The sequence below is a fragment of the Phoenix dactylifera genome, chromosome 17 (genome assembly GCF_051530095.1).
Source record: "Phoenix dactylifera cultivar Ajwa chromosome 17, Ajwa_hap1_PhDact_Kaust_v1.1, whole genome shotgun sequence".
NCBI classification, from domain to species: domain Eukaryota; kingdom Viridiplantae; phylum Streptophyta; class Magnoliopsida; order Arecales; family Arecaceae; genus Phoenix; species Phoenix dactylifera.
The window spans coordinates 15,593,709-15,615,925 of NC_143206.1; the positions used below are offsets into that span (position 1 = coordinate 15,593,709).

The window sequence follows — 22,217 nt, forward strand, 5'->3', positions numbered from 1 at the left end:
GAGCAAGCAAATTAAACCCAGATTAAAAGCTATGGGAGCGGAGAACTTGGGATCATTAGGAGGCAGTTCCCATCATCATCTTAGATTCCGTATTCGGAGCTCAAGGAAGCGGACTCCTTCTCTCTCTCTCTCTCTCTCTCTCTCTCTCTCTCTCTCTCTCTCTCTCGTCTCATGCAATAAGACAACAAAGAAGCAACCAATTCAAAAAAGAAGAGCAAATAAAAAATTGGTGTCGGTGGAGGCCACCCGTAGCGATTACTGTTTCCGACGTATGGCATGGTTGGGTGAGAACAGGAAAGATTCTTTTCCTTCTCTGCGTGTTTTCCGCTTGCGTGTGCCTTCATGTGCTCGTTTCCAGGGCAAGGAATAGTCGCCATCTTATTAGTTAATAGTGGGGTGTCTCCCAGCTCCTCAGTGCTTCTTCCAATAATATTTTTACTACTCTCCCCCTACTCCCATCTCTGGGGCCAACCGACCAACTCTGCCTACCAACCGCAGTCATTATCTAGTTGTCCAAATGGGCCTGGGTTTTACCAGGGATTTCATGGGGCCATATATCCCAAGGGGGATGCCTGGATTCAGATATTGTCTCCTTTCTCGCACGATTTCCGAAGTAATTACTGTACTATAAGGTGGAAAACCATTCCGTGCGTGGTTTTGCAGGTCATGTTGGTTTGGATGTTTGGTGGAAGCTGAGGTGCCGGATAAGACTTTCATTCTTTGAGGGATTCAAGCTGATTCTTTTGGCTCAGGAGGTTTGGTTGTACCTCTGCTACGTTTTATATAGAGCTGTAAAGTGAAAGGAGGACTTGAAAGAACAAGACTGGGAAAACTTTCGGCTGGATCGAAAACCCATTTCCTTGATACAAACCACGTAAAGATGACAATTGTACTAGCTGCAAACTTTTAGTTACCTTAATGGGGTATTTATTGCCTGTAACTGATCTAAGAGGAAAAGGTACTTGATAAGTGGCTGCGATCCTCTTATGTGAAACCCATGTTGATGATTCAAATGGAAGAAATGATGATATCGGTGATGATATGTTGAATTTAGATCATTTCTTCATGATGTTTCTTTATTTGACCATTCATGGTATGCATACGACTGGTTAAACAGGGAGCCATCCCATTTTGTAATTTGTTAATTAACCAATAAATGGACTCCCACTTCTTTTTATCTCCCTTTCTATGTTATTATCTGAAGATGATAGAGAATTAAGAAGAGGGATGCAATATTTATTGAAAAAGAAAGTAAGGTTCAGACAAGGAGGGGGTTGCCCTCCACTCAGCCGATTGGATGTAGGTAAAATTTAAATTTGGATTATCCAGTATCAAAGCCCCATAACTTTACCAGTTGCACCAACTGGTACGCTTATCTACTAAACTTTTTTTGCAACTTTTAATCACTTGTTACAAGTAAAGGATACTTGCAAAAGAAAATGAATTGTTAGAATCAAAAATCAGTTATCACAAGTGACAAGATAGAAGATGTGCATGTTGTTGCATGAAGAGTAACATTTCAGCAAAGACAGTTGTGTTTCATTATCAGTTAAAAAGTGCTTCTCACATTACAGTCAAAATTATAGAGGTATTTTAATTTAATCGATTGGTCGCGGATCCACCCGAAACCCCACTGTTCCTCCTGAGAAGAGCAGATATATAAAATCATGACTCCAGCAGTTACCGAGCATTTTGTATCCAATTTCTGGTCCTCAATTCTGTCCTCGTCGATACTAGTTTTGACAGTAAACGAAGCCTACCATATCTGGTTTGATATAAATGGACCGACCTGAAATAGCCGGTTCAGGTCATTACTCCCTACGTGTTTGATTTTGTCCATGTTCGACCTGCAAGAACTCACTACAGCTTTGCTACAGGCCAACCAAAAACCCCGAAGCGGGCTGCCCTGGGCTCACTGGGTTCAATTCCCCAGTTCCAGGCAACCAAACAGGCAGCAGAAATGCAGGTCTAATTTTGACTATTTGCACATACCAAACAATAGGGTGCACTCGCCGTAGATGGAGAGCTACCTCAGAGACTTGGGCAATAGATGGGGAGCTACCTCAGAAACACTGTGATATTCTATTTTCCGTCTTTATTGGGTGCATCCGTATAGGTGTTCTATGAATTACTCGTCTTAGCATAAAAAAAAAAGGTGCACTTCGAACTCTGGTGCTGCATTTGAGACTTCCGACTCGTTAAACATTTAGGCATCTTAAGAGCCCGAGTTTGGGAGGCTCGAGCTTGGCTCGTTTCACATAATCTCGGGCTCGGACTTGATACCAAGCTCTGTATTGGGCTCGAGCTTGGGCTTGCTTGGTACCGAGCTCTGTATTGGGCCCGAGCTCGAGCTCGATAAAAGACAAAGAAAACTTGATCGATCATTTGGATCGACTCACTCTATCAGAAGCTTCATAAATTATCTTCTCCAGTGTTGGGGTCGACTCAAATATTCTCAAAATTGCTAAATTCATTGTTAGGCATCTAAAAACTCAAGAAAATAAGGAACAGAACTCATTTGACATGATCCAAACATGAAGAGAGAGAACAAGATCTCCTTACCTTTAGAATAAGATAGAGAAGAAGAAAGGCATCGAAGAAACTCTAGCTTCTCTGTTGCTAAGTTCTGGGGCCTTAGGTTGGACACAGGGGTAGGAGAGGAGGAGCCTCTAGACGAGCGGCGCCCCAACAAGGCAAATCCAGATATGCCTTGGGTTAGTGAGAAGAGGTAGGAGAGGAGGGTCTTGGCCTTTGGGTTGGACTTGGCCACAGGATTTCCAAGTGAGATCCAGATCTGACCGCCCACGGTTCCATCGATGGCATGATCTCGATCATCAGATCCTAAAGCCGCCCTCTTATTTGATCGTCGATGGGCAATATTAAATCACAAGCTCCATTTAAGCTCGTGAGTTGTTTGGGCTCGAGCTCGACCTCAAGTTTAAACGGACTTCATTTTGAGCTCGGGCTCTTTTGACTAATGAGCCAAGCTTAAGCTGGGCTTTTACCGGGCTGAGCCTAAGCCCGAGCAGCTCGGCTCGGGGGAGGAGGGAGTTGCTCGGCGATCCCAGGGAACCCTAAATCCATGCACAAAGAGTAAGCCTAAACTGCGCGCATAAATGACCGCCACCCACGCCCAAATACAGTGACCATTGAAATTAAATGACAGAGAGAACTTAATAATAGACCTGGCAGACTAAAGATAGAAACACTTCCAATCGGCATCCGTAAAAGTAACCCAAGATAACTTTTTTCTCTTTTGTTCTGTTACTACTACAATGAGTGCAGCGAATTCTTCTTTTATCACCATATTTACTACATATACTAATTATACAAAGTCTGATAAAAGAAACACAGTGCAAAACGCCGGACTTCATAAGATATTGAAGATGGTGATTTTCAAAACATTTTCCAAAATAATGACCATTTCAAGGCCCCGTCTTTTTTGTGTGCGCGTGTTGCTCAACCTACATGCTTGGGTAGAGGTGAAAACGGCCTACACCCAATGTAAACCTCATCCTTCTCATTTAAAATGCAGACCCTGCACGAGTTTGATTGCGGTCAAGAGTCCAACCCTAAGCACGAGCTGCTCTGCTTTCATCCAAATATGAGGGTAGGCCTAGCATTCCTCCTTTCTTCCTCTATTATTATGCTTCAAATGACAAAGTTACATAATTTAATATGACAAAACTCTACCCCTTATAAAGAAAAAAAATCACACAACAGGATACTCTTAACACACACACACACACACACACACACACACACACACACAAAAGATAGATATATATGATAGAAACAGGGAGAGAGAGAAAGGAGGAATAAAAATTTTCTTACGAACTATCTGAGTCAATTTGGGGATACCGAGGCTGACAGAAACCGCCTAGTAGCGCAATTGCATGAAACCACAGCATTAAAGAAAATGAAGAATAGATTGGATCGAGTTTATTTCTGGAATTAGTGACACATGCTGAGCTTTACATTAAAGACCTTAGGCTAATTTTAAGGGCGCGCAGAAGGAAGAGTTGGCTTCTTCTCCACCGCCTCATATTGGAGAACAAAATTTTCCTGTTGATGATGGCCAAATCATCTGACATGTGAATACCAAATAATAATTCAAAAAAAGAACAAACAAAAGAGGCACGTAATCATACCTTAGTTCTAGTTTCCCATGTGTTTGGATCGAAACAGACATAGGTTCCCCGTTCATACGTCTGAGTCTTAACCAGAGGCTCCACGTTTGCTCTCGTGAACCATAATTGGTGCTCTTTATGGTAGAACCACCCTCGTGAATATCTGCAATGCAATGGATTTGAATAAGAGACTGTTTATGCTGCATTGCGAAAACTTTTATCATTATGGATCCTCACAAATCATATTGGAAAGAAATCGCATGCAACCAAAGCCAACCATTACATTTTTTTTCTAAGATGGGCAACAAAATACAACACAAACACGAAGTTGACTATACAATGTGATGTAAATCAATTAGCCAACTAAAATAGGACAAATGCTTCAGGATGTAAGCAGCAGGTTGCACTTCAGAATAGGTGTACAAGCAAATGTTGCAGCCCCAACAAAAACTACTGCATATCTCAGAACTTCATACATAAGAAGCGACTTTACTGACAGTTTTACATTTCTTGGCTCGATGGAGAATCCAGAATTATAGAAATGAATAAAAACAAACCGACATGGCATCTAATACTGGAATCATACTAACAGCAAGCAGCCATTTCTGGCAACCGAAAGGTCTACTAAGTGGCCGAAGTGGACTGATAGAGAGAGCAAGCTTACAGTTCAGAAGCAGCATACAGTTGAGCTTCATCTCTTGGCATGCTGCAAGAAAAGCAGAAGCATGCCTAATTAAACAACAATTGGAGTCAATACAAACACTAACCAAAAAGAGAAAAATTCATCATTGAAACAAACCTGTAAAAGATGTAAAACAGTGTTAATAGATGAAACCGCGAAAAATGTCCTTGCTGCATCCACAATGTCAGATTTAGTATAGCCACAAGAGTAGAGAGAGTTTATGTCAAAAAGATTTCATATGAAAATCTTACCTGTAGTGAAGGTGGTTGTTTGGCATAATAACAGGTGGGAATGCAGTACTCTGGCTCTCCTTTGGCTGGTTCATCAGACCATGGAGATCCAAATGTCTTATGAAGATTATCTGATGAGTTCAAATTCAACCCTAATGTTGTCAAATCAATTCCCAAAGCAAGTGATGTCAGATCTGGATCGTTCATCCTAATAACACTTAACAAACCCAATAAGCCAAACCGATCAGGAGCACTCTGTATCCCCTGCACGGACTTCAGACTCTGATCTCTGTAAGATTGATTAACAGCAGACATCTGTTGCAGTCGAAATTGAGATTGATTCTGTGGGTGTTGATATTGCTGAATGAGCTGTTCATATGCTCCCATACTAGAAGCTGCATTTGGGGAACTTAATGGTCTAAATCCAATGCTAGGTGGCCCACTATTTTGCATCTACAAAGACACGTTGAGGAGAGGAACTTCAGATTAGTATTAAAAGATGGACCACAGGTTACATACTCACAGGTTAGTTGATATTCCTGCAGCAACAAGAAGTTAGATGAAGTAATGTACCTGGGAGTGATAGGTTCCATGAGAAGATGGAAACAGATCAGAGCCATGTAGATGGATAAGATCTTGATTGCTTCCATGCGCATATGTAACACCAGCACTGCTGACTGCTCCAGCATGCTGCTGCTGTTGCTGCCGGTTAGATGGGTAAGTTCCCCCTAAGCTAAATCCAGAAGATCTTGCCATCTACAAGATATCACCACTCCAATTTTCAAACTAGGCAAATGGAAGGCACAACAATAATATAAAATTATACCATTATTTCAAATAAAGGCTTCAACTCACACTGAAGTGCTGTGACTGCATCATCGGAACATTCTCATGAAGCTGTTCCTTTTGATGCAGATCGACAGAATAATCTGAGCTGCCACCTATACAAGAATCAAAACTAGATTAAAAAGGGCAACTCAAAAAGTCAAAAGCAATATTATACAACTGAAGGACAAAGATAGTTTTTTGATAGATTTTTGGAATATCGAATAATTAGCAGGTAAACAGGAATATCAAATCATTAGTCAGGTCTTTCTGAAGTGACAGAAACTGCTGCTGCTCAACTACTTCCAACGAAATTTTGCTACATATGGAATAATTTGACTAATTGAAAGCATGACGAGATATAACCCAAACTTGTAGATAGTCCAGGACAGAACAAAGAACATACACACTAATCTGCTAGAATAAACAATAGAACACAGCTTAGAATTTAACATCACTCCTTAACCATGCTGTTTAGATAGGATGCTAGCATAGCTGCCAGAACAATACAGGAGGTGCATACTAGTAAGACCCAATAACTGCACGTGTATAGGCCAGTCTTGTAATGCATTACAGAAATAGGCTGCACTACAAGCCAATACAGAGCAGTATATGCTCAGACTGTATATGGATGCGGGTTTGCACAGTTAAGGTTGATTATTTACATCAAGCATGTAATGATGTCTACCTATCTCAAATTTCAATCTCTTTCATGTTTCTTGTCTATGCTTTTTATTTGAAAAGAAATAGTCCATATTATTATGTAGATTGAATTTCTTTAAAAGAGTGTACAACATATATTTAGGGCGCAAATGGTGAGAGAGAGAGAGAGAGCACACATTTTAGAATGGCATGGAATGCTAGATTTGTCCAGGTAAGTCAAAATCATTTTTGCACTTTCAAATTGACAATTGCATACAAATTTATCGGGTTTATGTATCTGTTATTGGTCTTTGATGAGCATTATAATGCAATATGCTTATCCTTGCCCAAGTTTGTTGTTTCCCAAGGTATTTTATGCACTCAACTAAAACCACATGAAAATAAATTGCACATTTAATTTCAACTTTATAGGAAAGAGAACCGGACAAAATCTTCAATTTTATACTTGTCCAAACTGGTATTACAGGACACCAACTGAAATAAATTGATAGAAGTATAGTCAAATGGTTTAATTTATCTGTTTTACCAAAAAAAGCTGATAGAAGTGAATTGCCAGCACTGAAGGTTATAAAAAAGTTAGGAACAAGTTGGCTGAAGCCAAAATGCAATCGTGCCTCAAATATTAGCACTGATTGGCACATTATATTGCTACGTAATGATAGCAATAACAAAATATTAAGTGCCTTTTAAGAATACCCTTGATTTCAACAAACATTTTAACATAGGTATTTGCTAAGGCTTATTCTTCAACAAGTGCAAGCAATACATGCAAGTTTCATGATTCAAAATATATTGAGAACTTTTTCTGAAAACAAGCCAAAACCAAAATTCCTACAAAGATAAATGAAAAAAAAAAGAAGCAACCACGATGCACACAAGTTGCCCAATGTTCTGGATAAGATGTCAATGTAAAACAGTATATGTTCCCCATTATAAACCTAAAATATAAAATTCATAATGACTTGCTAGAAAATATAAAATATGGTAATATTTTAAAGAAAATAAAGAAATGTTTAGATGAAAGGTAACTAATAACCTTTAAATCCAGGCAAAGCTGGAAAATCTTCATTTTGGATGCTAAATTCCTGACTTTGTTGGACAATGGAGCTAACACCAACTCCTTGCTTGCGCATTGAACCTACAAACTTGGAGATCAGCTGGCATTTTATTGCATGCAAAAGCTCTGAAAAATTGAATGACAGGTCTCAATTTATATACCCAATTGTCCTTGTGGCCCTCCAGCTGAACTTGGTCTCCCAGTCAATTGAGGAAAATCATTCATGTCAAAAGGAGAATTATCATTGGAGTTGACATCACTTAACATTCCCATAGAGTTTAATGCATTATTCCCTCCTTGTACTTGACTCTGAGATAATGGTCCTCCAGATGTAGGATAAGAGTTTCCAAGCATACCGAGCATTTGAGGTGCTGCTAATTCATAAACACATGCTACACAACCTCAGGGACCATACTTAAGAATAGACTAATACAGCAAGGTAGCTATTAAATGCAAATCATTCCCAACAGATACAGAAGTTCCTAGAATCCATAATTTATATTTAAAGCAAATTGCTCAGACCAACAACATGCATTAGGGAAAAAAGACCCATACACAGTTCATATGAGTAAATTCATAACATCCTCTATGGTCAAAGGAGGTGGAAGGTGAACATGGGACAAAATTGTCAAAGACAACATAGATGTTCCTCAGACCAACTATCAGAATGATATGAACTGAAAATTAGTTCAAGACCCAATAACGCACAACAAACACTATAAACTATCAATTTGAGATTTATACTTAAATGCATCATAATGCCATTGAATTGTGTGCTAGCCCTTAAAGCTAGCAAAGATATTCCAATAATATGCATATGCTGCAAAAAAATTTCTCATAAATTAATATATCTGTATATGAATAAAAAATAATGCATTTCATTAATTTTATAAGATAACTAAAACATACAAAATCTTTCCAAATGTCCTTTAAAAAAACTTGTATAGCTGATAAAAAAATCTATTTATAATGGTAGATAAGCAAATAATTACATGATCAAGACTATCTGAAACTGATCTGTTCATCAAGATGGTAAATGCAGAGAGATGAAAGAGGAAAAGAAATATGAGAATGCAGGTAAAGAAAAAGAGAAGACCTAGAAGGATTTGATCCTGCAATTTGACTTATTTCACATACCATATACAATGAATAGTCTAAAGGTGATCTCTGATACTGTAAAAATCCAGATAGTAAACACCCAGTAATAAAAAATATTAACCCACCCCAATTTTCCTTCACAAGCTTCTCATGCAACCATTCTAGACTTCCAAGGATGAAAACAGTGGCAAGACATTCAAATACAAATGAGCCTTTCAATTAGTCAATTCATTCTATTATCCATTCCATCAGATATGATTTTCACAGAATGACCAGAGTCATATTTTATTATGTTGGCAAATGTTTTAATAAACTGGAAGTGGAAAAGGTGTTTTTGATCTCATTGTGAAATTATCATGACTGTAAAATTTCCTTGATAATATTGATGATATCCCACTTTTTTTTTTGCAACAAGTGAAAAAAAAAATATAGTGTAGGCATTTTTTAAAACTCATTTCTGCCGTTGACTCATCATACAGATTATAAATGCCCCCCCTGAAACAATCCTCTTCACACAAATGAACTAAACAGAGCGTCATCCAACCTAAGAAGTGTCAATTCTGGTCATCAATTTTCTAAAAAGATTGGCAAAATCCTCTTATCCAACTGAGGATAAAAATTTTATGTAATAACCAAACTCATATTTTTTTCCCTTTCAAAGTAGCATTTAAAATCAACTTTGCACATGATGGTATGAGTCAAATTCAACAAATTGCCAACTCATCATTTTCATCGTAATTTATGACTCCACCACTATCATCCTTGCAGCCAAAACACTCATTTAAGATGGTCAAGAAGAATGTCAAAAATTTGCCAATATTGCCTCTTCATTTCTTCAAGGATGCAATTTTGTTCCATAGCTATGTCTGTGATCAGCAGTGAGGCTACTTTCATGACTAAAAAAAAATTCCCCATAAAGTAATATGGATGACGAAACATGCAAAAATAACAAAATACCAAGAACGCAAGATGATCTGACGACCAGAACAAGAATCAACCAGGACATCCACAAACATGTTCTACTATCAGTCCATACAAAGCTTCATAATGATATTACAGTTAATTTCAGAAAGCTAAAAGAACTTCTACAAGTTGTTCACATAAATCTCTCATCAAGACTCCTCTTACGAAGGAGACAGAAACCCATCATATTGAAAGATTGAAGCATAGATAATCTTCAGAAGCATTTCATGCCCCGCAACGGAGAAGAATGTCCTCAACAATAAAGTAAACCCTAACCTCCAAGAAACAACATGATGTTGCAAAGTTGAGAAACCATTTTAATAAAAACAACCCACAAAAATTTATGAGTAAGTCATTAGACAGGGACTTGGCAGTTGGTAATAGTCATAGTTACAATAAAAGAAACTTGTTAATGTATGAGTAATTCACACCCCCCCCCCCAAAAAAAAAGAGCTCATTTTATTTTCAAAAGGTGAATTGAATATCTTAATACTCAGCCTCAGATATCAAAAAATAAAAAAAATGAAAAATGAAAACTACAAGGGTGTTTTCAGTATTCATATTTCCAGCTAACACCAACATTTTCAGAAGAAGACCAAACCAAACCAGTTGATAAATGTGATTTGACCTGAAGTTCTTTTTTTGAAAAAAAGAACCCTCCTTGTATCAAGAAAAGATTAAACTCCTCTTTGAATTAACCTGAGACTATGATGCCTACTGTTAACATAAGGAAAAAAAGCTATTATCTCAAATGGTTAAAAATCAATTAAAATGCCCATTCAGCTGGTTGTGAAAGACTAAAGAACGTTATTAATCCATAGAAAACTCATCTAACAACGTCTACTGACACAAATATCTACTTAAGCCACATAAAATCAAATAGATAATAAAATTTAAATGAACTCTAAAAATATATATGTATGTATATCCATATATATCCATATATATGATGTATGTATGTGGGTATATATGCATATTTCTAAGAGAATTCTATACTCTACTTCAAGCAACAGTTTTGAAATAACAATGCATGTCAAATTTGCTGGGAATTGGGAATAAAGAATCGTACATGACAAACAAAAAGCCCTAGAGAAAAAATGTTATATAAAAGAAAGATAAAAGAACATAATGGCTCGACACACGACTTTTGAGCCTTCCTGATGCTTTCAAATGGCCTGGTAAGAAATATGGCAGTATGTCATCAAGATTCACTATACAAATTTATCAATATAACAATCATAATCTTGGTGGCACACCAGCAACATGTTAATAAAGGTCGTTTAGGTTAGCCGCAGATGACAGAAAGACAAAATATCTGTTCTGTTATGTTCTCCTGATAGCAACATGTCCCCAATACTGCATCTACTTACACCTAGCGTCAATATGAACTATGAAATTTACTCATGGAAATGAACAATATATAGGCTAAGGAAGACTAAAATGAAAATGACACAGCCTTCTAACATTACTAGTTAGAATCTCTGGAGAATTTAAGAGAGTGACCTTGTTGAAGCATGCCACCCATCAACCTGTTGGGTCCCTGTACATTAAGATTCCCTGATCCACTATTAGCAGCAAAATTTACACGAGAAGCGAGGCCAGGAACAGATAATCCTCCAGAGCTTATGCTTCTTCCCATGTTACCTCCACCAACCATGTTTCCCATCGAGCTTGTTATTCGAGGACCTACACTCCCCAAAATTGGAGATACACCCAACCCAGGAACAGAACTACGGTTGCCAGCAGCAGCAGAACTTGAGGGAATCCCAGGTATTGAACCACCAACCCCATTCATACTACTACTAAAAGCAGGGCTTCCTACAACATTAATGCCCCCTCTATTGGTTATCCCAGAACCATGAGAAATCTGCATGATAACATGAGAATATATGGATAAAGATTTGAAGGTAGGCATAGGATAAAATAAAGCATGAAAAAGCATGCATTCAGTAAAAAAAGTGATGTATGATATTTTGAGATTTCCTGATGAAGCAACGTGGTATTAGTCTAGATGAAAAGGATGTTAATATACAAACCTGAGACAAAGCAACTGGTATATTGTTTGACGCGAATCGTCCACTAGATATGTTTCCTCCAGGTTGCTGAACACCACTTGATGGGACACCCGTCATTGCCGCATTCCTAGATGCGAGTGAGCTCGGCATGTTGGGAATGTTGAAGTTTCCGTGAATGTTGTGTAGCCCTTGCAGACCACCTAAACGTTCGCATTTGTGTTATTGTGAAAATTTCACATATATTTGTCAGAGAAAGAAAAGTGCATGAGAATCGTCTCACCAGAGTGATGAAAACCTGGAGATGTCGCAGACTGAGCAGAAAAAGAAGATGTGAAAGGCCTGCCAGTCGAGTCAGGGAGATTTGATGTTGAACCATTAAGTGTTGACTGCAAGCAGAGGTTCCATCTGTTTGGTTAAGCAAAACAAGACCCATATGCATGTGTAGGCAGATATAAGAATAGAAGAGAAGTATAAGAAGCCCCATCTTCAATAAATTGGCAACTAAAAAACACTTCCCATATCCTTGATAAAAGACAACCTGTCACGGTCTGTCATATGTAAGAGGTTCTACTCAAAATTATTGTAAAATGGAACCACCACAAGGTGACAAGTCATCAAGTACTTAAGCAATAACAAGAGAGTGGTTCCATTTCAGCAATTATAAAAAGGGCAAATTGCAGCTCCACAGATAAGACTACAATACCAACTATCTGACTGCTAAAATAAGAAATAATTATGGATAAACAGTAAAACTACAGGAATTTAAAAGGAATTAATAGTCAAAAGCCTTGTAAGTGTTCTATTTCTGAGCCAAACATAGACCTGCAATACTTTAATAGTTTGTATTGTTAGAGCAAAAGTTGGAGAAGAGGAATTACATTAAGCAACCCGGACATTGTGATGAAAAGAATTCACAGAAAAGTCAATTCCAGATGCAACATCTTCTAATCCTTGTTGAGTGTCTGAAGACTTTCTTGTTTTTCGACAATTGTCTCCAAATCTGAAAAGTAGTAAAAATAACACAAGAAGAAGGTTAGATGTAAGTGCAGTATGGTGTAAAATTTGAACTTGCTTTATGCCGGATGACATAGCCATACTTGAAATTTTTATAATTGGATAAAGCAACATAAAAATTAACACAAAGAATATTTTATTTAATCAGAATCATTCTTGCATAATATGCTGTAGGCGTATGACTAAAAGGCCTATCCCTTTAATAGTAGTCAGCTTTGTGTACTCTTATTTTGCTTAAGAGTATTGAAAAATAAGTCCTCTTTTTGTTTTTTCTTTCTTTATTTTTTTTTTGCCCATGAACAAATATAAACATTAGGACTAGAAAAATCTCCATAGAAAGTTCTAATCCATCACCCAGTTCTTGCTAGGCTATATTAGGTTCTAACCTCTGAGGCTTTGTGAAAGTATTCTAAAACCCTAAACCCAAACTTCAGGATTTCTTATGTCACCTCCACACAGATCCAACCAAAACTTCCACGACCCTCCAAACTCTTGGTAAGCGGCCAAGCCAGCTTCATACATTCCATCACTCGATCTTTTCTTCATGCACCTTCTGAGATTTATCTAAGTGGCATTGAAGAACATGGACATCCTGATAGACTATAGTTGACTGTTTCGAAAGGAATACATATTTCAAAAACGAAAAATTCCAGAAAAAAAGTCACTAAGCTATCTCACTGTTTCTATATGAATCTAAAAAAAGAGGGAACATAAAAAGGATATATATTGCTAATGATGTTAGTGTTGAGCGAAACAAGCATCAAGAAAGTCGAGCAAGGGCAAATTACTACTCAAAATTGTTCTAACGATTGATTACTATTACTATTATTAGTTTGTTCTCTCAAAATAGACTTTATTTACCGTTCAATTTGGCATTCAAGATTCGTCTAATTAAACAAGTAAAAATTCATCCTTTCTTGCTCCCAGATCTTATAAATAGTAAACAATAACCGATTCTAAAACTCCGATCAAACAAGAAATGAACCAAAAGAGAAAAAATCTTCCCAAGAAACGACTTCAACTCGACAAAAACTAATCTGAGGGCAAAACCCTAGAGCGAGATCGATCGACTGCGAGGGCATTAAACGCATGAAAAGAGAAAAGGTGAGCGGCATCTACCTTCGAAGACGAGAGAATGGGCCTCAGCGGTGCGAGGAAAGGAATGGTGGAGCGATGGAGAAGGAAGGGAGTGCTGCTTTCGAACGAGACCGGGAGTGGAGACGAAGGGAAGAGAGGGGGTTGCAGTCCGAGCCGACAGATAAAAGTTGGCTTGGGGCCTGGCCGTGCGAAGCGATTATACGGCCTTCTTGGCTACAGATCCAATAGGTTCGGTTCAAGCGAACCGACCGGATTTCTTCGTCACCCGGGCCTGCTTCTTGACCGGATTTCTTCTCCTGTTTTTCAGGAGAGACAACCTTTAAATCATCACAAAATACCAAAATTCTTGAACATGATGATCTTTGCAGTAAGAAAGAAAGGCTTTTATAATTATGATATTTATTAGTCTGGAGGGTTTATTTGAAGAAAAAAAAGAGTAAATCGGAAAAAAAATTATACCATTCTATTGTAAATACATACGTAAAAATAAAAAAAACAAAATATTTCTGCAAGACATATTTTAGGTTGAATCTTGCATGGTATAATTCTAAGCATAAGTTGTTCCCTTCTGTGTTGTTAGCGAGTAGGAGTGACAATTTAAACAATTTTTATGAATTATACAGTGGAGAACGTGCATAATTTATTCTTTTTTTCAAGTAATGAGATTGCTCTCTCCTTTTTTTTTCCATTATACATTGTAGAATTAAATAAAAGTATCAAAAAGCCAATAGTTGAGTTAGGATAGATAACCAACAAACGATTATATCGAATTTTAGAATATTCAAGAACATGTGCCACTCTTAAGTAAAAAGCAGAGAGGATGTTGATAGATACTTTTTAATATATTAATGGTAGTGATATAAAGGAAGTTTTCTTAGATATGCTCCTATATGTTGCTAACATCCAACTTTTCATAGCAAAAAAAATCAAAGGATGATCAAGAATAATCAATAATACAGGTGATTCTAATATTCCGGAGGCTTGCAAATGATTGCAGAACCCCATTCAGAATATAAGAATTGACTTTTAGGAGTGGATTGGTCGTGACCATCTTTAGTTGGATCCACGACATCGTCACTTAGCATCACTTTGATGCTTCACTTATCAGAATAAATCTAAGAAAAGTGAAGACATGCCCAGCGGCGAATCTTCTCCTCAAATGGAACAAATCCATGTTTCCGTTACGAGAAACCGCATGTTCTTTGCTCGAGCCCTCACAATATGCCCACGGCCCACTCTTGCCTCAACCGCAATGCCCGGTTCAATACCGGTTTCCAGTGCCCACACACTACCCGGACCCATTCCGCCTCGACCGAACCGGACGAGTTACTGCCTCGTCAGCTACTCTCTTTGGTGAAATCTGTGACTCAGGGAGCTGTAAAAATCAAAACATCGACTCAGGGCCTGTAAAAAAAACTGGTTCAGAATTACGTTGATGAGATGATAAACAATCACTGTTAAATTATTCTGCAAATACCTCTTTTCATTACACATACATAAATTTGCAATTAGTAAAATGCTTATATACATGTTAACTTCAATATTGTCATATTATTAACTGCTAAAAAACATATATATAATCTAGTCTTTACTTAGTTTACATGTTGAAGAGGCTATGTTTTTCAAAAAAAAAAAAAAGGATATTAACATAACTCCTGCATACAGATACGCTATCGACCTCATTTTAGGGAAAAATTTTGCTCTAAGTGCTGCTTGCAAAAAAATCTATACTAGTTCAAAAGTTCAGCTGCAAATAATGTTTGAAAAATGTATGAGGGTGGATACTAGGTACTCTGTTCATCCTCCAGAGGTGGAAAACCAACACATCCATTTATTCTAAATTGCGAGTCCAACCGATCACCTGATGTATCTGAAGCTATAAGCTTATCACCAAGGGCTCGTTTGGTTCGCAAAAAGTATTTTTTCTTCTAGAAATATGATTCTTGGGAAGCAAATTCCTAGGAAGAGGATGCCTAGGAAAGTACTTTTAGTATGTTTGGTTGACCATGAGAAAGTGACAAATTTTCAAAGTACTTATGTTTGGTTGGCCATCCACTTTCCTGGAAAAGTTATGCATAATTCTTATTATGCCCTTAATAACAATTAGGTCTTTAATGCCTCTTTAATGCTTCATTAATGCTGAAGGGCCTTTTTGGGAAAAAATAAAAATGAAGTGATTTCCGCCTCATGGGAAAGTAATTTTGCCATGTTTCTCATGGAAAAGACTTTTCCATAAAATGTGGAAATTATATTCCCATGGGAATACAACTTTTCCATCTCTTTCCTTTGAAAATTCTAACCAAACAAAGGCATCTCATTACTTTCCTGTTGACCACACTTTCCCCCTTTTTTTTTCCGCGAACCAAACGTGCCCCAAATCTTTAACAGTTTTAGCAAGAATGAATGTTAAGTCATCATTCAAGTATCCCAATATCACATGTACCGCATATTCACCGAATAAAACATCGGATTCTCGCTAATCATCAGAGCCAACACACATGCCATGGATGCCATGGACCATGTTTCGCTGTCCTCGATGAAATAAAGTTTGAGATACCATCTGCATTTTAGGGGGAAAAATGTTTCGTATAGCAGTAGATTAAATTACATTACAGTTTGTTGATAGAGCATTGATTCCGACCAAGGCTTTACTTGGATTTAAGCTTGATTAAAGCCCTCGATGCAAGCTAGAAAATGCGCACAACTACAATTCCTAAGATTCCCAACTTTCATAATTTGACCAGCTATGAGGCTTCATCTACAACCTATGAAAAAAGCACTCTGCAGAACAGCATCATCAATCTTGCCAATGGAATGAACCAATCTTTCAGAACCCACATTCCTTCGAACCCAAGATAGTTGTTCTGCCGACCACATGTAAAAATTGATCATCACCCATGTATATAAAACCACTTACAGTGCTTCATGACATAAGCTCCAGACAACCAAAATGATAAAGACACATGATTCCCAACTGCTTTGAGTGTCATCATGGATTTAATAGTTAATAAGTAGCAACCTGACATAATGAAGCATGTTATTAAGCAAAGAAAACTTACCGTGCAACAACTTATGAAGCATAGCACTCTTTAAGTGAAAGCATTCCTCTTAAAAATCTAAAAATTTCACAAAAGTTCTTCCTTGGATATGGTCAAGAAGAACTTCAGTCTATGTCAGTCATGTGAATTTAAGCAATACAAGCATGGAGCCTCCAAGACAATTAGACCTGTCTTCCGTTGTACAGATCATGCCGGCATAAAACCAGTTTGGCAACTGGAATAATGGGTATCCATTATTTTAGAATTCATGAATATCATATATCCTGTATATATAACACAAAGCCATGATAACAACATTTGGATACAAAAAGAGATGAAGCACCAAGCTTCACATTGTTAGTTGCTTGAACAAGGGTTTTTGCATCATCCTCTTAAACGTTAGGTCTCCATATCTGGGATGAAAAAATCATCATAATTCATCGATCACCAGGCACGGAAAAACTGGTGTTCGCTACCTCAAGGTTTCCATGATGCAGGGGGTGGCGGGGGAGTTGGAAACATCGGTGGAACTGCAGAGAATATAGTGTTCTTATCCACTCCATTCTTCTCACCAGATAAAGCTATTAGTGCTGCAACCAGACCAGCATTGCCTGCAAGAGTAGGCTCGGTATAGTTGTAGTTGGTACGAACATCTCGAAACCCATCATGTCTATCAGGACCAGCAACCATAGCTCCAAAAATTGTGTGAGGATTTGGCCTCTTAGTGTCCCTCCACTTCCATCCTCCTTTACAGCTATACCTAACACCATTCTTGGGAATGGATGCTCCTCGATGGTGAACATGCTTAGCGTAGCGGTTTCCAAATCCCACAACATAGCTCATCTTCCGGGGATTTTTGCCCAGCATATAGTCAATCTACCATGACATGAAGAGAGTTCATGTCAGAGTCCACAATTGCTAAAATTGAGCACATTATATATTAGGTCTTTCTGATGGAAGAAAGCTTACCTGGGTCCGGGCAAAATCACGAAGGACCTTGGTAGAGTAGAAATCGGGACCACAATACCATCCTGGAGTATCTGCAGCATCAAGATAGTCACTGTAGACAGCCGCAAGAAAAGCTGCATTGACTATGTACTGAAGGGGCTGTGGTCTTCCATGGTTCAGCTCTATGAAACCACCTGCCACGGACAGACAGAATAGTTGAGAAGCTCAAGAGAACAAGAGAGATTTAAAAAATGAACTATCTCAAACCTTTTGTTCGGTTGAAAGAGGTGAAAATAGGTAGATAAGAGCACATGATGATGCTGGTCTGGTTGTGGAAAGTTCTCAACATTTCTTCATAAGGATATCCAGGACTCAAGAATAGCCTCAATCTGGCAAGAAGAACCTGGAAGCAGAAGAATGAAGATAAGCAAATGAGAATTCTATAGAGAAAACAACATAACTTTCATACAAGCAGTATTGAAGCTTCCTGAAGCTCAATTCAATCAAATGTAGCTGAAGAACTCTTAGATATGGCTAGAAAGTTTGCGAGCATGGTAAAGACAAACCTCCCAACCAAGAAATATGATCATGAAAGTTAATTAGGAACTGCAGATGAGAAGGTACAGAAGTTCAATGGAACCCAATACAAGCCAGAACTAGAGGATGCCGGATCAATCTACAAAGGTAAGGTTTTATAAGATTTGTTTGCTCATCAAATAAGAAAAACTTGTCCCTTTACAAGGTTAAACATTCAACTCTGTGGTAGAGTGAGAATTATATAAAAAAGAATGCAGCCTACCTCAACAAAAAAAAAATGATGAAATTAATTGTGGTCTGTGAGGTATATCAGAGGAAAACTAGATAATAGGACTATCTATCTGGCTGAAGAGAATAAGATCAGTAATTGGAAGATTGTAGCATTGTCACAGTCATAATGTAACTAGAAATTAAGTAAGCAGAGTAATTAAGTAGATAGATATCATCGCTAATCAAATACAGGAAAGAAATCCTGAACCATCCTTTATATGTAAAACCAGGCAATTAAAACAAATCTTATAAAAGGTTAAAACCATTAACAAGACAGCAGTCATTTTCATTTCTTCAAATCCTTGGGGTTCTTATAATTCAGCATCTTTTTGAGGATGAAAGGTTAAAAACATCTTGCTTCATTTACATTATGCAAACAAAAACACAGGAGAACGCCCCAGATTTAGCTGGGGAGAACTGGCATATAAATGCATAGCCAAATTATAAATTTAATTTATATAAAAAAGTATGTACATATGCTCCCATCAAAACCAACAAAAGGTTTCAACCAAATCAGATATCTCGATTCCACTTATAGATAAAAATTCAAACCAAAACAAAAACCCAATCTCATGAATACAGCTAAATTAAGCATGCCCACGCAGAAATCTATAGAAAGATAGGATGTGCTTGAAAACCTGAAGCTTTGAATCGGAAAACTAATCACCATGTGATGGAAAGGATCAAGAAAGTTGGATAACAAATCTAATGCAGAAAGGAGATGTGATATATTATCAAGCTCCTATTGACTCTTTCAGCTTATCTACCCTTTCTTTCCCCATCCATTAAAACCAGAGGTAAAGAAGGCAGTGTGAACAACCGATCAAAATAGGGAAGAATTTAAAGGGGGGTTTTTTTTTTTTTTGATGAAGAGGGAGGCAAAGCCACCCGGTCTTTATTAGAAAAATGGAGTTTACAGAAACTATTTATAAAGAATTTGCAAGAAAGAAAAATATAGAAAAGTAATAAAAAACTTTTACAAAAGGTAGTGGTGCATAAGTAGACCTGTTAAACTATTCCACAAGCTTAACAATTTCATAAGTACTTTGAAAGATCTCTGTATCTTCAATGTGCAACTATATAAGCTCTGTATCCTGATGAGTCAGCCTTTTTCTAAAAGATAGATCAACATCTTTTAACGTGCGATGCCAATACTGTGAGGTTATTCCCAAGTTTGAGATGAGGGTCAAGCATCGTCAAGTTTATTCTTGACTGATGGTGTTTTCAACCACCTCACAACACTTGGCACAACTTATTATTAAAACCAAGCAAACCCAATAACTCTATTGGTGATCAGGCCAAATTACTTCAAATATTATTAATCATCCAACAAAGAAGCAATTTCAAGAATTAGAGGAAGAAGAATATGGCATCAATTGGTCCACACTTACTTGAGCACCAGGGAGCTTGCTGTCCCAGCTGAACACCCCATAATCTGGACCGCCCCAGAAGGCACCAGCATGCTTTGCGAGAGTGGGATGAGTAGACAAATAAAGGTACGAAGAATTGCCCGTTGCTAGATACATCCATGACCCACCCCACACGAACTCATCCCAGTAACTGGTTGAATTGTAGAAGAGTGAGGGGTCTGATCCCCTGGGGCTGTACCTCCCCCTCTGATCCCTCGCAAACTTCCAGACCGTCGCTGCGCCATGGACGAGCTTCTGGGAGTAGGCCTTGTTGTCCTTGAACACAATGGATGCCGCAGCCAGAGCTGCAGCCATCTCCGCAGCGAGATCCGAGCAGCTGTGGCACACATAGACTGGCCTCGGGTAGTCGATGTCCTCCGGCCTCATCCAGCAGTAATGGTCATTCGGTGTCGTTGCTCCTGAAGTGTCTCCGATCCCAACCTGCCAGGGATCTCACAAACCACCACCTCAGGAATCGCAATTCCATGGATCGATGCTCTAAATTACTGATCAAAGTTTCTTCCTTTTACCTGGGCGGCGACCCGATCAATGGTGTCGGCGGAGTTGTTGAAGGTCTTGAGGAGGTAATCGGTGCCCCACTTGATGATCTCCTTGACATGGTTGAGCTCGCCGGCAGCCTCGTACTTGGCGCTGTACTCGATCACGCTCCAGCTCAGCATGGTCATGGCGAAGGAGGCTGGGAAGTTGAACTTGATAGCATCTCCGGCGTCGTAGAAGCCCCCGACGAGGCTCCTCCCGTAGGACGGGTCGGAGATGCCGTCCTTCATCCCGGAATTACCTCTCCAGGACACGTTGTTATGCTTGGGAAGCCGCCCAGCTGCAGAAAGAACATGAAAAATGTCATCAAAATCCGACCTTTGTCTCTTTCGACTGATCGAAAATCCAATCTTTGTCCACTTGGCGGATCAAAATCCGATCTTTTGAAGAAAGGATCGCACCCATTGGTAGAAGAGGGAGTTTCGAGTGGATCGGAGGGGGTTTGGCTTACATCGCTGGGCGTTGAAGAACATGAGGGCCTTGTGAAGGGCGAGGGTGTAGTTGTCCGGCGGCGGCTGGGGGTGGTGGTGGCGGGGGACGGTCTTGACGATGAGAGTAACAAACCCAGCGAGGGCGGCGGTGGCGACGATGGTGCCCACGGTCCAGATGAAGATCTTCCGGCTGACGATGAGACACCCGAGGTCGACGTACTTCTTCTTCGTCTTCCCCTGTTCCCCGGGACCAGCCAGGAGCCAGCTCTGCTGGGTCTCGTCCAGCGGCCGCGACGACGTCGACAGCGCCGCCCGGTCCAAATCCAGATTCCGGCTCCGATCGTCGTCCGTCGCCGAGTCCGCGTTCGATATCTCCAGCGGCCCGCCCCACGGATCTCTCCCGTACATACTCATCTTTCCCCCCTCACTCCCTTCCCCTCCTCTCCTCCACCTCTCTCTCAAAGCTGCCACCTTCGGCCTCTTTCTCCTCCCTTCTTTCCTCTTTTTTAGATCGGAAAAAAGCAACGGAGGAGGTGAAGAAGATTGGAATCAAAGCAAGCGATCAGGAGGAGGGATTTATTATAAAAATCTTTTGTTGTTAAGCGAATGAGGTGAGTGAGACCTGGACTCCACACAATCTAGAGAGGTTTTTGGCCTCCTGGAAGTGAGAGTGCGTGGCGTCAGTGACGTGGATAGAGAGAGAGAGAGAGAGAGAGAGAGAGAGAGCGCGTAGATTTGGTGATTGGATATGGTAATTGGTAAGGGGGATCGTAGGAGGGAAGACAGCGGTAGCGTTTTGTGAGAATCTTTTTTGGGCCTGCCAGGCTGGAAACAGCGGGCTCGGATGGGAGCCGGAAGGAGCCCGTGATGATGTCTCAAGGGAGAGGATGGATGTCTCTTGTCGTGGAACGAAATCGTTCGCACTTGCCGTTTTTAGTACAATTTTAAAATTCAACTCAAAGAAGCCACTATTGCCTTGTGATGCTCATGAATGTATGTTTGATTGATGGTTGTGATTCCACTGATCATAATTACTTGATAGCTATATTTTACTTCATTTTTGTATTTCTTTTACTATTCAAAGAATATTTTATTATTTTTTTCTTAATAGGTTATGCATCACGGAGGAGGACGATTCCTTTGATATCTTTAGTCTCTAAATTCTACTAGCCAATATGTTTAACCATGGAATTTTAATACGATATGGAGCTCTAGTACTAGTATGACTACATACAAAATGAAAATAGATTT

The 22,217-nt window shown here is 39.0% G+C and overlaps 2 protein-coding genes and 1 non-coding gene across 6 annotated transcripts; 1 reads left to right on the forward strand and 2 right to left on the reverse strand.

Moving 5' to 3' along the window:
- Window positions 1–3,803: 3,803 nt before the first annotated feature.
- LOC103709691 (putative NOT transcription complex subunit VIP2) lies at window positions 3,804–13,962 on the reverse strand. 4 transcript variants are annotated; one of them, XM_008795157.4, is made up of 14 exons: window positions 13,797–13,962; window positions 12,542–12,663; window positions 11,944–12,049; window positions 11,685–11,863; window positions 11,152–11,515; window positions 7,749–7,958; window positions 7,567–7,668; window positions 5,898–5,983; window positions 5,616–5,798; window positions 5,064–5,495; window positions 4,930–4,982; window positions 4,795–4,836; window positions 4,152–4,293; window positions 3,804–4,065 (listed from the first exon to the last, which is right to left on the reverse strand). In XM_008795157.4, the coding sequence occupies exons 2-14, from the start codon at window positions 12,557–12,559 to the stop codon at window positions 4,000–4,002; spliced, it is 1,983 nt and encodes a 660-aa protein (XP_008793379.1). In that variant the 5' UTR covers window positions 12,560–12,663; window positions 13,797–13,962; the 3' UTR covers window positions 3,804–3,999. The 4 variants fall into 4 exon arrangements, with proteins under 4 accessions (XP_008793379.1, XP_088570081.1, XP_038988874.1 ...); XM_088713955.1 differs by having other exon boundaries at window positions 11,944–12,201; window positions 13,797–13,944; XM_039132946.2 differs by having other exon boundaries at window positions 11,944–12,068; window positions 13,797–13,937.
- Window positions 11,944–12,021, forward strand: LOC113462894 (small nucleolar RNA snoR35). Its single transcript, XR_003386183.1, has one exon. It is a non-coding gene; the product is annotated as a small nucleolar RNA snoR35 (small nucleolar RNA).
- Window positions 13,963–17,040: 3,078 nt separating the features above from the next.
- On the reverse strand, window positions 17,041–21,726 carry LOC103709692 (endoglucanase 9-like). The gene is made up of 6 exons (XM_008795159.4): window positions 20,987–21,726; window positions 20,508–20,815; window positions 19,960–20,418; window positions 18,029–18,164; window positions 17,783–17,955; window positions 17,041–17,689 (listed from the first exon to the last, which is right to left on the reverse strand). Exons 1-6 carry the CDS (start codon window positions 21,378–21,380, stop codon window positions 17,291–17,293), a joined length of 1,869 nt encoding a protein of 622 aa, XP_008793381.2. The 5' UTR covers window positions 21,381–21,726; the 3' UTR covers window positions 17,041–17,290.
- Between the last annotated feature and the right edge of the window lie 491 nt (window positions 21,727–22,217).

Coding starts and splice junctions, on each gene's coding strand:
- LOC103709691 (XM_008795157.4), bottom strand. Junction 11,516..11,684: donor TACCAGTTGCTTTGTCTCAG/GTTTGTATATTA, acceptor GTTATCATGCAG/ATTTCTCATGGTTCTGGGAT. Junction 5,984..7,566: donor AGCTTTGCCTGGATTTAAAG/GTTATTAGTTAC, acceptor ATTCTTGTATAG/GTGGCAGCTCAGATTATTCT.
- LOC103709692 (XM_008795159.4), bottom strand. CDS start 21,380: ATGAGTATGTACGGGAGAGATCCGTGGGGCGGGCCGCTGGAGATATCG. Junction 18,165..19,959: donor GCAAGCTCCCTGGTGCTCAA/GTAAGTGTGGAC, acceptor TTCTGCTTCCAG/GTTCTTCTTGCCAGATTGAG. Junction 17,956..18,028: donor CTCTTTCAACCGAACAAAAG/GTTTGAGATAGT, acceptor TGTCCGTGGCAG/GTGGTTTCATAGAGCTGAAC.